Below are 15,272 nucleotides of genomic sequence, written 5' to 3' on the forward strand. Positions count from 1 at the left end.
AATAGGGATAAAAATTGTTAAACCTGGGGATAGTGAGAGGAGCAATTTAACACACATTATGGCAAAGTAGTCTAACAAATGTTGGCTCAGCAGTTTTTTGAAAGAGAAATGGTTTTGTGGTTTGCAGGGTCATATTCCTCATCTCTGCAATATATTCACTTCATGGTTTTGGTAAAGTTGCTTTTCCGTTTGCCATTTGCAAAGTTGATGTTGCATTACAATACTGAATGTCAAATCAAGAGAGCGGTTCAGTGTCTGAAGATTCTTTTTCTGGCTTGTGCTCAGTTTATTGTCAAGAACTTTATCTAGGTCATCCGTCTTTTTCTAACAGACAAAGCAAATGATTCTGGAAAATGTAAAATGGAAGGATAACCACATCGTCTTGTTGTTTGTCCCAGCTTATAGAGGGGTATTTATGGAAATGGATATTCATTCAGCTATACCTCTTAACAGCTGGGCTGGACAGCTGTAATAGTTGGAAACCTGCTAGGAGTGTCTTTCAAAAATGGTAAAATTGTAACACTCCTGTTTTTCAGAAGTTTTCCGAAAACAATTAATACACACAGTAATGGCAATTCAACAATGTTGGACCCCTTTTATCTGATGTACAAACTACTGCATTACTACAGCTGGTTTTACATCTGTTATAACATAATCCACTGAACTATTCCATTTATTAATTCATCATGTTGATTTTTTATGTTACAGTTGCCATTAAAAGCACAAAGAAGACCAATCTGAGCTGTCAGGCAGTTTGTTCTACCTTAGATGTCTTTTTATTCCCCAGGCATTTTTCAAAACAATCTCTCTTGTGATTAGAATAACATTTGGGTATTTAGCTTTCCAAGGTTGCAGCAAAGTTCCTGTAGGTGAAAAATGGATTCAGTAGTTACAGTTACTTTAGCCTCAAAAGAGGGAAGGCCTGCCTGAAGTTAACCTGTGGCTTTTGGAGAAAAAAGTTTTTTGATTCATCTGTCACCTGATCCATCAGCAATGAATAATTTTCATGGAAGGTGCACTTTAATTACATTCCCATTTGACTTGCCCTATCATGCCCTATCTAGGTAATTAATCTCACCAAGTATCCAATTTCGGCCTTTATTGCTGGCAGGAAGGCCTCTTGAATTATGTGTGCTTGAATGGGTATTTGGTCTATTTTAAGCTAAACACACCATGAGACAATTTTGAGGGTCTCCAGTTTTCTCTTCCTTGCCCCTACCCCAAATTAAAATGTGACCCTTACTTGGCAGAGATTGGCTTATTTTGCTTGACTAGCCAGTGTGTTCAAAATATGTGCCTGAGGGCAGCAGTTCACCAAATGATGAAAGTAGCAACCTCCTTGCTTGGAAGAAACTGTTGGAAGAAGGCAAGACCAAATGAAGACTGGAATAAGATTTTTGTATGTGTGTGTATAGGGAGGAAAATAGTTTGTTCTTTTGCTATAGTGTATTATGATTAGAATTCAGCATCTATTTTTTTGGGGGGGGGGGGGGAGAGAACCACCTCACCTTTGTTCCAGTGGATTTTTGTGTCGGGGAATTTCTCAGCGCTGTCTGCCTCTAGCATGGTCTGACTTAAACATCACTCTGATATCAGAAGTTGCAAATATGTTCAGTTTTGAATTTCACTTACTCTGTGGGAATTGAAAAAATGTATTCTTGAATATACAGTTGAATCCTCATATGAACACATATGTTAAGAGTCTTGTAACTAAGGTCTGCAGTAATCAAGCTTATGGCACGGGGGAAGCCATTGAGAAAGTGAAGAACAATCTCACAGAAACAGACTCTTTGTGTACTTTATGAAAGGGGAAAATATACTTTAAGAGAAGAAAAAATAATAATTATACTACTGAAAGTTGTCCCTACCCCACCGGAAATAAAAATAAGACAGTTACTTACCCCCTATCATTTCAATTCAGTTCCTTGCTGCCCTTTTCTGTGTCAGTGTTTCCACCCAATCCTGCATGTATTTCAGTTTAAGCCTATTCATATCTCCTCAGAGGTAAGTCTTTGGGATTCAGGGTGAGTCACATTCAGCTCCAGAAAACCCCATGGCAAATTGATGATAGGTTTAGCTTAAGATTGTCATAAGTCAGAAATGATTTGAAGGAACACAATAACAAGCACATTATCGGCCAATTAATCTTTTTACAGATCCAGTATGATGATTTTTAATACTTCTTGTCACTCTTTAACAGTTTAGTGAACCCTTGATTTAGTTTTTGTATTAGAAAGCATTTTCAAAATATACCATTCCTTTTATGTATAAGATAAAATAAGGATGTATGACTTGTTTTTGCAAGATATAATGTATGTAGTTGTGTGTGCAGACATTTCCTTGCTTATTCAATGGGTTAGGGACCAGACCACTGTTAAAAAGTGGAAATAATTAAAATATAGAACCTAGACTTTTTAATGCCTTATTTTCATTTCCATATTTCAGTTATTTCCACTTTTTGACAGTGATCTGATCCCTAACCCTTACTGAACAAGCCTCCCCCCCCCCCGCAACACACACACACACAGTGAAACAAGCAAAATCTTATCTTTAAATGTTTTCATTCTTGCATAGGTGGATAAATTATCATGATTTATAGAAGGAAGGCAGAAGGAGATAGTTGATCCTCAGCATTGAAAATTTCAAACCATCTCATTCTTTTTCCAGAAAGGGACTTTGATGGAGGTCTTATAGGGGCTGATTATGCCTTCTATTCTAGCAATTCCTTCTTCTAATTTTTCAGTTATCAGCCATATTATCAGACTGGGCTTTCTGAACAATCTTTTCACTTTTTCAAATAACCAAAAATCTACATCAGTTTGGGCCTCATCATATGACCCAAGCAACTCAGAAACACCTTCAGACTGGACTTCCAATTCTAATTTCATGTCAACAACAATTGAGATGATTTCCTTCACTGAATTTTCAAAGCCTTCAAAACTGTCCAGTGTGGGAATGAGTTTCTTCCAAATAACTTTCAAAGCTATTTCATAGAATCATAGAATCATAGAATAGTAGAGTTGGAAGAGACCTCATGGGCCATCCAGTCCAACCCCCTGCCAAGAAGCAGGAAATCGCATTCAAAGCACCCCCAATCTTTAATTCCGCCCATGCATTTCTAATTGTTTTAATGCCATCCAAAACTGTGATGACCTTCCACAAAGCATTCAATTTACCTTCCTTTGATTTCCCAGAGAGATCATCATATAATGCTGATATAAGCTTTTCAAAAGTACTTCTTAGATAATAAGATTTGAAAGCTGAAATTGTACCTTGATCCACTGGCTGTAGCAATGAAGTTGTATTTGCAAGCATGAAGGAACTTGAATTTCTTTTAAGGACTCAGAGCTCTAGGGTGGCTTGGAGCATTATCAAAAAGCAGCAGACTCTTAAAGCGATTTTTTTCTCTTCCCTATAAGAAGCCTCAACTTCAGGCTTCAACTAATCTGAGAACCAAGTTGCTAATATATCAGCAGTCATTCAGGCTTTTGCATTACTATTGTAAAAAACTAGAAGGCTAGATTTTAAATAGTTTTTAAGGGCCGTGGGGTTTTCAAAATGGTATGTCAGGATACACTTTTGCTTTCAGGCATGAGTTGCATTAGCCCCTAGCAACAGTGTTAGCCAGACTTTTGCAGGTTTGAATCCAGGCATAGATTTCTCTTTTTCAACAAAAAACAATCTAGCTGACATTTTCTTCCAAAATAGGTCCATTTCATCTACATTGAAAATCAGTTGCTTTGTATGGCTATTGTCTTCTATAGTTTTTCAAGCTCTGCAAGATTCAGTTCTGCAGCTGCAGTATTGGTGTTCACTGTTTCTCTCTGCACTTTTATATTATACAAATTGGTCCTTGTCTTAAATCTATGAAACCATCCTTTGCTAGCCTGAAATGTTTCTTCCACAGATCTCCCTCCTCTTTCAGCCTTCATTATATTAAATAGATTTCGGGCTTTGGCCTAGATAAATGCCTGCACTTAGAGGAATATTGTAGCTGATTTGGTCTTGAATCCACATTTAAAAGTTTTTCTATATCAGCAATTAGGCTACACTGCTTTCTAATACCTTTAGTATGCTCTGGCATTGTGTTTTTTAATTCCATTTAACATTTAAGTTTTATTCGAAACAGGATGATTAGTCAGTTTCCATTGAGAAAACTCTTCATAGATGTTGCCATCCATGGATCGGTCTATTACTTTTAAAAAGCTATCTAAACCAAGTGTCTGTTGGTGTATTCTCCAGCAGTTAATCATACAAATTAAATGGGCTTTGTGTCAAATACTGTCTTCTATTTTTCCTGTATCTATGGCCAACTGGGGCCCTCATAATTTTGTAACAAATTATCTTGTTTCTCTGTGAAGTTATTTTTCCTAGTCAATTTTTAAAAATTCAAAATGACGTATTTATACTTTTCCCATAGGAAGGATGATTAGAAGTCTCTTAAAATATTTCCACTGGGAGAGGTTGCTATTAATATTGCAGAACAGATGTTTGAAAATGCTAGTTGCAGAATTTGTACACATCATTTGTTTATAATCTATTTCCTGGAAGTAAGTGTGTGTGTGTGTGTGTGTGTGTGTGTGTGTGTGTGTGTGTGTATATATATATATATATACACATATACATACATACACACACACACACACACACACACACACACATGCACGCTCAGACACACGGATAGAGAACACACACACAGAGACACACTTTCACTTGACTGTTTAATATAGGGGTCCTCAAACTTTTTAAGCAGAGGGTCAGTCCACAATACTTCAGACTGTTGAGGGGCCGAATTATCATTTGAAAAAAACCCAAACAAATTCCTATGCACACTGCACATGTCTTATTTGTAGTGAAAAAACAACAACAATGAAAGAACAATATAATATTTAAAAATAAAAACAATTTTAACCAACATAAACCTATCAGGATTTCAATGCGAAGTGTGGGCCTGCTTCTGGCCAATGAGATAGTGAAGTTAATTAGGATTGTTATTGTGTGCCTTCAAGTCATTTCAGACTTCGGGCGAGCCAGGTAAATGACTTTGGAGGGCTGCATCTGGCCCACGGGCCTTAGTTTGGGGACCCCCAGTTTAATAAGTAATTAATAACCTATTGCTTGGTGGTAGATCTTGATGATCTTTAACTTTAGATCACTGGTTGATATTCCATTTAACTTAAGACTGAATATCTGATTTTATGAAGGTTATATCTAAAAGCATCAGATAATAAAGCATACACATTGTTACTGGGGCCTTTGTGTCTATTAAAGATTTAGAGTATAAAGTACAGACAGTGAATTTTTTTTCTCAAAGGAAATAGATCACAATGTGTTTCATTAGTCAGAAAAATGTATAAATGTTTCAAATATTATTAAATATTCACCCAATTTATTCGCGAGATAGATCCGATCACTGGCTAACCAGTTCAGGCTAGTGTCTGTCTAATGTCTGCTGAAATCTCAGTTTTGCACAGTCTTTCCTCCTCTCTCATTGTTTAAGTAGCTGACAAGATAATTAAATCACCTCATTCACTTTAAAACTAATTACAGAAGTTATGCCCAGACTCAGAGAACTATGTTTTTTTTTCTAATCTGTGGTTAGTTAGATCAAACTACGATTTGATGTCTTGATTTCTAGTTTATGGCGATTATAGTAAAAACAAGCTATGTTTCTTCAATATTGACTTTCATGTAGAATTTATTGAAATAAAAATGAAAGCTTTCAGTGTGCCTCTTCTACAAATGAGTAGAAATGAATGGGTTATGTATGAGTTTCTACAAACTTATTCCCATATGACTCAGAAAAAGTGATGCTTATACAGTAGAGTCTCACTTATCCAACACTCACTTATCCAATGTTCCAGATTGTCCAATGCATTTTTGTAGTCAATGTTTTCAATACATCATGATATTTTGGTGCTAAATTCGTAAATACAGTAATTACTACATAGCATTAATGTGTATTGAACTACTTTTTCTGTCAAATTTGTTGTATAACATGATGTTTTGGTGCTTAATTTGTAAAATCATAACCTAATTTGATGTTTAATAGATTTTTCCTTGATCCCTCCTTATTATCCAACATATTCGCTTATCCAACGTTCTGCCGGCCCGTTTATGTTGGATAAGTGAGACTCTACTGTATATATATATATATATATATATATATATATATATATATATATATATATCTTTGTTCCATTGTTAATCAAAAAATAAATTGGTGCCAGTCATGGTCAAGAAGGAAGAGCCCTGTAACGTGCCTTTCCTGTGATAGGATAGCAAACGTAACTGCCTTTTGCTCCTAGTATATGGATGAGATAAACATGTTGCTCTTAGGACCTTATCACACTTGGGACTTTTGGCCCCTTTCTCCTCTTCTGGGATGAGGATTGCTGAGCTCTATCAGACAATGCTGGCCTGGCCCCGTCCCATTGATCCCTGAAGTGCCAAGGAAATGTTGCAAGATGCTTCCTCACCACCAACACAAGTTAAGTTGTGTTTTGGGTAGCTCCAATGGAGCGACTCACATTTTTCTGCCCTTTCCCCCCATCTGATGGGGGAAAGGGCAAGGAGACAACATGCCTTGTCCCATTCCCTCCTTTTGATGGGGGAAGGAGAGAGGGAGGCACCCCACGCAATTGCCAGCCAAATGGAGCAAAGGAGAGGTAAGTGTGAAGAGGTCCTTAGTATGTATGTAGCATGGATGTCACTTGCTTGTTTTGGTGGTCAGTGAGCAGATAGTATATTGGAAGGGAATCTTATTGGGAGTTGCAGTCCCAAACACCTAAATGGCAATAGGTTGTGCAGGTCTGTTATAGATTGTGCTGACACCTGATCTACTCCCTAGTGCATATAGAAAAACATATCACTGTAATTATTCTTAAAACAGGCTTACCATTATTATTCCTTTCATGTAGGAATATGATGATAAAAGGATGAGAACAATAACTTTCCTAATAATTCATGGGTTATCATGATGCAAAACCGTCCACACACCCCTACTGTATTTAAAGAACTGTAGTCATTAGAACAGGGCCAACATAGTTTAAAGTCTTGAGTGCTGAATTACAGGTCTGAAAGTTCGGAGTTAGAAGCTCTCCTCAGCCATGGAAACCCACTGGCTAATCTTGGGCAAGTCACAGTCTGTCACCCTCCGAAGAAGACAATGACAAACCAAGAAAAACACTTAATAGTTTTATCTTTGGGTCACCTTAAGTTGAAATTGGCTTCAAGATATACTATAACAAATCTACTAGAACTCATGGAATGCTTGTTTATAGTTTCTTTTAAAGACTGTGCATATGCACAGGAAAAACATCCCATATATTTCAACCACAAACTGTTTTTTTTTAATAATCTTAATTCCAAGTGATGTGCAGTGCAACAAGGGAGTGTAACTTTTTAGAACTATAACATGAAAAGTTTCACTGTATGCTTGTAGCTAGTAATACGAATCTTTGGATTTGTATCTTAGGGACCTAATCAAATAAGTATTTTTTTTTCCTACTGTCTGACCTAGTGCCTGGAGAACATATCAGATTTCGCTTTGTAATCATTTTGAGAACAAGGTTGGCATTATAATCTCACTATTATGTGATGAAAAGTGAGGCTGAAGCTATATGACAGTAACTTGCCTAGGACCGATGCCTTAATCTTAGTTATAATGATCAATTGCCATGGCCTATTGCTAAAGATAAGACTTCTTCACACCTTTTGCTTGTGACCTGGATGGAGTGCACAATAGCACTAAAAAGGGGGATCACATTTGACCCTGGAACCAGCAATTGCTTTCATATCCTAGGAGTCTGTCATCTTTGGCCCCTTCTACACTGCCACATAAAATCCAGAATATCTACTTTGACTTGGATTATATGACAGTGTAAACTCATATAATCCAGTTCAAAGCAGGTAATATGGATTATCTACTTTGATAGTATGGATTATATGGTAGTGTAGAAGGGGCCATAGTCCTAAAATCCAGTTTTTGAAGACATTTAAGTTAAAAAAATATATTGTTTCTTTGAGTTGGCACTGAAAGTAGAAATTCCACATCTTTTTAATCAGTTGTTCTTGTGTTACATTCCAGCTTGTAAAAAAGCCATTTGAGTATCAAAAAAGTTTTCTGAGTGTTACTTTTGTTGGAAACCCCATCAAAGTCAGTTGTAGCACCACTAACAGATGCTTGGAAAATTGAACTTAATATGCCACTGAACAGTACTATGCTTATAAAATCTTAGTGTTTGTTTAACAGCTCAATAAAGCATATGTTAATACAATAAGCCCTAAAAGTAATGGCAGAAAACAATCACAGCCAGAATACTGTGGCGTACTTGTCTCTCTTATCTCCATAATGGTAGCAATCTTCACACGTATATTTAGGGAGAAGAAATCTTGCACATATTGAGGTCACAAACTGTTCACATTCTGTACGAGCTGTAATTTAGGTGTCTTCCTCAAAGATGGACCCACATTGAATACCATGCTGAAATATAGATGTCTAGAAGATGTTATACCTGGCAACCCAAAGAAATTTAGCCAAAGTACTTTGAGCTGCCAGGTTACTTTAACCTTCAGTGACAAAGATAAATCTAGGAGTACTTTGAAGTTAATTACTTGCCAGGGAAAGGTGCTTAATTGCATTTCTTTTTTTGCCAGGTTTCAGTTTAATTTACTGGAACGGGAATTACCCATCTCTCCTAAGCATCCAGTCCTTTGTCCAGAATTTGCATATCCCCACACAAGATGGATAGCAAGAATAATCATCAGGAGGCTGATAGCACCCAACTCCATGCTCCCTGCTGTCCCAGCAGCTATATGTGGATGTTAAACATCATGGAACTTCACATCTTCTTTATAGCTGGAGTGATACAAAAATACTCCTATCATAGAAACAGTGGCTTGTGGAGATTGAGGCTAAATTGACTTAGTGAATTATATTAAGCCAAAATTTATACCACTCATTATCTTGAAACATTATCTCTTAGAAACAGTAGTAAGTGAAGTCCCCCCCCCCCCAATATTATTTTGTGACCCTTGACTGGAAAGTAATGATTTTCACCCAAAATATCTGAATAAATGTGGATTGCATAAGTAAAATCATAGTAAAATATCTAACTACAATACTAACATGTATTTCTAGGCAAGGAATAAAAACTGAAGCTTTCATTGATACTATATTTGTAATTTAGTAACTGTGTTATGTAGAAATGATTAGACTTAAATTAAATGAAAAAGTACTATTAAAGAAACCACATCCAGCAGCATTAGATTTTGCTTCTCTGGTGAATGAGATTGCAATTGTTAAGTATTTCTTGTGAAAATATAGCATTCCTTTCTGTTACTTTTAAATTTCGCAACTTTGTGGGGAACATGGCTCCATTATAAAATATCCCTTACAGAAACATTTTCAGTGTATAAAATTATAGACCATTGTTGAACTGTTACTTAAAGCTATACATTGTGTTTTAAGAAAACAATAAGTTCATATTGGTCTATTATTCACAAGCTAGGGTGACTTATGTTGCTAGATAGAGCAGATTTAAAAGCATAAGTTGCAGAATCCTTATTACATAAACATTCTTAATCAGTAAAGTTTTTAAATCAACAGAAAATTAAGATGAATGATTTTTATTTCAATAGTTTTATGAAAATTGCTTTGTGGGGTTCCAGTAGAAAAAGTAAATGAATATTTTAAATAAATTAAGTAGTCAATATGGTGTATACTTTATATTGCTGTTCTTTCAAATAATTGTTTCCCATGCAATAAACAGGAGCTGAAATGCATACTACATGCATAAAATGGCTCATTCTAACTTCTCAAGAAGAAAAGATCAAATGCACTTAATGCTGCAACATGGAAAGGAATGAAGTACAGGCAGGCCCTGCGTTACAAACATCTGACTTACAAACAACTCATAGTTAAGAATGGGGGTGAGACAACAGAAAGTGTGAGAGAACTACCCCTCAGAAGAGAAATTCACTCCTGGAAGAATTATCATGGGGAAAAGGTGTCTCCATGGAAGCTTTGTCACCAAGCCTTGTTTCCATGAAAAGCCGTCATTTTCAAAATCCATTCATCACAGGAAAAGAAAGTGAGGTAAAATCTTCTGAACAGAGGCACAGACAGCAAATATCACAGCGATTTTACCTCTTCTCTATGCTCTCCAAAGCTAAAACCAGCAACAGTTATTAACTGTATCTGTTCTGATTTGCATACAAATTCAACTTAAGAACAAACCTATTTTGTTCACAACCTGGGGACTGCCTGCAGTCCAGAATGCACTATTTTGAACTGGAATATATACACGATAAATAAACTTACTAAACAAACAAAGAAGTCTCTCTCTGTACTGACTCTGCTCCCTTGCTCATACATTCCCATTGCTTTTCTCATGTCAGGGTGACTTTCAAAAAAGGAGACATCTGTGTATGGAGATTCTGCATGCAACCAATGAACTTTCCACAAAAGACATGATGGAAACATGTGATGAAGGGTAAAGTTACTGTGCTTCCCTTTCTCAAATGTTCAATCTATGAAGAATGAACTGATTTTTAGTTGAACGTAAGATCTTTCTGATATTGGAATCCAAATTCTGTAATTCCATATTCAAATGGAAGTGATATTTCAGTATTGCATTCATTGGCGTGCATTTTTCTATGAGTATGGGGGTAAGAGAAACCTGATCTTCAGGCCACTAGCCACAGTCACATGGATCTGAGTATATACGTCATCTGTGTAGGTCCTTTATTCAGAATATGTTCTTTACTGGGAAAAATGTATATCCATATGTGGGATATAGGCCTCCAGAGAGGCTATGAACCTATGTACCAAATAGTAGAACATTATTCTCTGTGTTTTTTAAAAAGTATATTTATAAACTGTTTCACATTTATTTTAACCTTTTGTTAAGTCATGGAGTTATCTATTCATAGGCAACATATATGAAATAAACCTTAATAAAACTGAAGCAATCAAAGCTTCATTATTAGAATAAATTAGACATTCTGTTTAATTTTTATGTAGGAGTTTCAAAGTATGACTTAAACAGTAATAGAATCATAGCAAAAATGTAGAAATAGCTTTTCTGCAAACAGATTGTATATTGAACTCTAGAGCCTTTTGATGGTCCACAGCCAATAAAACATCTGTTCATAAATATATTTTTGTATCCTTATCATCTTTTATCTCCAAAGGAATTATTTGTTTGGTTCAAGTGTTATATGGTTTATTATTTGTAGAGATTACCCAGAAAAGAGGCTTTAATCTCTTGGCCAAATCTGGTAACAAGTATGACATTTTTAGTTGTACTGTTTTTATATACAGGCTTTTAAAAACAAGATATGTTGTGTTTATCAAGGGATTGGATCTACTTATCATTCTAGCATACTCAGTAGTAGCACTAAAGCTACTTGATCTGCAGGCCATGTTTTTAAGGCAATAGCACCATTGAGTAATAGTAATGTAGTTGATAAATGACCATGATTTGACTTCACTGATAGTTTTAATGTATTATTTTGATATTGAGTTGGTTGGGAAAGAATGAAAGGACCATATAAGAAGATAGACTTCAAACAATGAGGCTGATGACATTTTTCTTCAAGTCTCAGTTCCAGGAGAGAATGTAAAAGAATGTTCTTATGAAGTTTCTGTGCATTTTATGGAGCTGCAGTATTTTGAAATCAAATTTACCAAATTATCTTCCCTGCTGCCAGATCTAGATGTCTGTATAGTTTGATTTTTATAAACCAGCTGTTGCCAAACAACTGCTTTTTGTTTGAGACTGTTTGCAATATCATACATGCATTAATGAAGCTGCCAAATGAATGTTTACTTTTGTTCTGCTAGATGTACCAACATTATGTTGAGTTTTCAGTTATGTTATAAACAACTACTTAAAAATCCTGTCTCTCTATTTCAGCAGATAGGACACATTTTGGGCACAATGAGAGAACTATGCATCAATGTGAAAATACTGAATTCATTTTGTGTAGGTGACATTAAGAGAGTTGATAGACACAGCTGATAATTTTACTTATACAGGTTTTATACCCATTAAGGAAAAAAGAATAGGGAGAAATAGCACATAATTAGTGCTGAAGTGTAGACTTCTCCCACATATAATTATTTTAATTATATTAATTCTAGGAAATTCAGATTCACTATCAGGTGAGTATAGTATACTATTTCAGAATATGGTCGCTCTCCAAAACAATATCAATCTCTTGGTATGGTTTAGGAGGGTGATTCGGACTGAGAAACTGGCATGCAAGAAAAAGGAGACATCTCTCCACATACAGTTTTCATTTATTTCCCAAAATAGCCTTCACATCAGAAAAATATCCATTAATTACCTACAGATGCCTTTTGTTTTATTGTATGTGCATACAATTTTATCCTAGGAATGAATAGCATTTGAGGCTGAGTTCATTCTTGTGCTGTGTGCTTTGGGGCCACAGCTATGGTGTCACTGGCTAAATATAACTCTTCTGTGTTTCACTGTATCTCCTCGCCCCTCGCCTTTCTGGTTCTAGCTGTCAAGACATGAAAAAGATAGTATTTGTGGTACACCCACTAAATTATAGTTATTAGTTACATTCCTGCTCTGTTCTTCCTTGATATTTACAAATATGTAATGCTGTTTAAAATGAGGTCAGACGAATCAGTCATGCTTTTTATTTGTTTGCATTAGGGCCATATCACATTACACTGTTAAGCAGATTATACTGTTTGAAAATTCCTTCAGCTATTGTTTACACCATGTGTCACAGCCTTGACACATTTGTGTTGTAATAGTGTTATTTACAGTTTTTTTATCTGCACTAATGTCATTATCACTACCTCATTTGGCCCACCTTATGCTTTGTGATTGGTTTGCTTCCTTTTTTCCCTTTGAAAATAGCTGTAATAGCACCATTATGGCATGATGTCATTACAGCACACTGTAAATCTCTCATTACATGAGGTGGACAGAAAGAAAAACAGACCACCCCACCCACGATTTTAGAGCATCAAAAACACAGCTATTCTGTTCAGCAGTTTTGTCCTCCCTTCCCAAGCATCAGAGGTAGTCGAGGTTTCCCTGATGAAGCTTTCTTTGGCAAGCTTTGGATTCAGCATCTGCATGCCACTTTAGGAAGTGCTAATCTCAGAGAAGGTGCCTCTACAAGACCTTTGTGAATCTATCACTCTTCATGACAACTCACTTCATTTAGCAGGGTCCTTCAGTTCTTTGTGTAGTATCTTAAAGATTTTGGAGGATTTGCCATGAAGAAGAGGAAGTGGATAATTTCCTTTCCACTAATCCAAGTTCACATGTCTAAACCTCGACTGAACATCATCTCTATGACAGTGACCTGTGATGGCCTATTCACATATTGACATCATTAGTCAATATGTGAATCATCAGGTGATGAATATTTCAAGTACAATTCAATCTTCACTAATTCAACATCTATATATATTATACACTGTGTGGGCAAGTGATGATACAGCACAGTTTGGTTTTCTTAGCTTTATTCACAATTATAGATTTCTCCAAATGTAGGATCAATTGAACCTTTGACTGGTTTTTTCCTTGTAAATATGAAAAGAAAGACACTTGCCTTTCAGGCAGAAAAATGTTTAACTGTTTTACAATAAGCTATCCAACAACAATAAGTGTTGAATACAAATGCATTTGACAATGTCTTTTGTTGCTCTACACTCAATGTGTTCAGTTTAATCTTATAATGATGAAATATATCAAAATATGACTAAAGAACTTTGTCAAGTCTGAGGGCCAAGTTTCCTTTTTTTCTCTTTTTCAGGCAGAATTTATGTCATAGAATAATTCTTTATTAACTCTGAACCATGTAGTGAGATTATCGCATGAAGGGTGATTTTGCATGCAAAGTAGTATAAACATGCTTTATGTGTATTTCAAGAGTAGTTTTTGAGTGCTTTAATTATATGTAGAAAGTAGATCTATACCAACTTTTATGTTTGATGTTTCCATTGACATGATTGCTAAGGCAAATAGTATCTGAGACTTATAGTCAGCATAGCTTTATTCATTACAGAAGACTCTGTAGGCACATATACACAATATTTTGAAATAGAGAAATATTCCTTACCTTTTTGTGATTTGTATTTATTCTGATCCCAAGAGAAATGAAATTATAGGAAGTGATATTTATGTTCCCAGTAAGTTCTCAAAAACTCTTGATTTTTCTTGTGCCTTAATAAGCCTGTGAAAATATGGTGGGTTTAGAAGTTTTGTAGGTGGGCATCTGAAAACTGATCAGTTGCAATAGAAACCACACAAATTGTTAAAAAACAACTCCACAAGTCACCCCGCCCCAGAAAACTGGACTGGACATCAACATCACAGTCATTACTACTGCCACCACCTCTACCATATTCATTACCATCACCACTACCACCACCATTACAACTTCTGAATTTGTCTTTGATTCTTTTCTAACATTATTTCTTTCTCTTAATATTTAGAGTTATATAGGCAATAGAAATGATATTTTCTTACTGATAGGATTCACAGACATATACACAGAAGTTCATATTTTATCTTTCTTGTTGCTGCAAAACACATTTAAACCACTTTATCTCCCTGCCTTTCTCCCAGCAGATTTGGTGTGAAAATGTTTAGTTGAACAGATGGAGCTACAGCTGGCAATGTATATGTTTAACAGGTTAGCTGGCATATATCTACATTAAAAAAAATAAAAACAAACTGCCTAACTCAGAGAAGCTAAAGAGCAGACAGAACTGGAAATTGAGATACCATACTTTTTATTATTAGGGAAGATTTTTTAAAAATCAATACTGATTTAAAATGATGAGATGATGAGATGATGTCCATCTCTGTCACTCCTTCCCACCTGTCACTAAGGAGGCTGTTCAGGTCCTGAACTGGTGTCTGGCCGCTGTGTCAGACTGGATGAGGGCTAACAAATTGAAATTGAATCCAGACAAGACAGAGGTCCTCCTGGTCAGTTGCAAGGCCGAACAGGGAATAGGGTTACAGCCTGTGTTGGACGGGGTCGCACTCCCCCTGAAGACGCAGGTTCGCAGTTTGGGGGTTCTCCTGGACTCATTGCTGAGCCTGGAGCCCCAGGTCTCGGCGGTGGCCAGGGGAGCCTTCGCACAACTCAGACTTGTGCGCCAGCTGCGCCCGTTCCTTGGGAAGTCTGACTTGGCCACGGTGGTCCATGCTCTGGTTACATCCCGTCTGGACTACTGCAACGCTTTCTACGTGGGGTTGCCTTTGAAG

The 15,272-nt window shown here is 36.2% G+C and overlaps 1 protein-coding gene across 5 annotated transcripts in view; it reads left to right on the forward strand.

The window, feature by feature from the left end:
* epha7 (EPH receptor A7) overlaps positions 1-15,272 on the forward strand; it is a 252,466-nt gene that overhangs the window by 131,839 nt on the left and 105,355 nt on the right. The window contains exon 6 of one of the 5 annotated variants that reach the window (XM_062980639.1): positions 8,659-9,177. The exons of 3 other annotated variants lie outside the window; for them this stretch is intronic. In XM_062980639.1, coding sequence (XP_062836709.1) covers positions 8,659-8,753 — 95 coding nt within the window. In that variant the 3' untranslated portion in view covers positions 8,754-9,177. Of the gene's footprint in view, positions 1-8,658; positions 9,178-10,401; positions 14,712-15,272 lie in introns of those variants that run through there. One more of the 5 variants, XM_062980646.1, reaches the window with a different exon arrangement.

This window comes from Anolis carolinensis, chromosome 1 (assembly GCF_035594765.1).
Source record: "Anolis carolinensis isolate JA03-04 chromosome 1, rAnoCar3.1.pri, whole genome shotgun sequence".
In the NCBI taxonomy this organism is placed as follows: domain Eukaryota; kingdom Metazoa; phylum Chordata; class Lepidosauria; order Squamata; family Dactyloidae; genus Anolis; species Anolis carolinensis.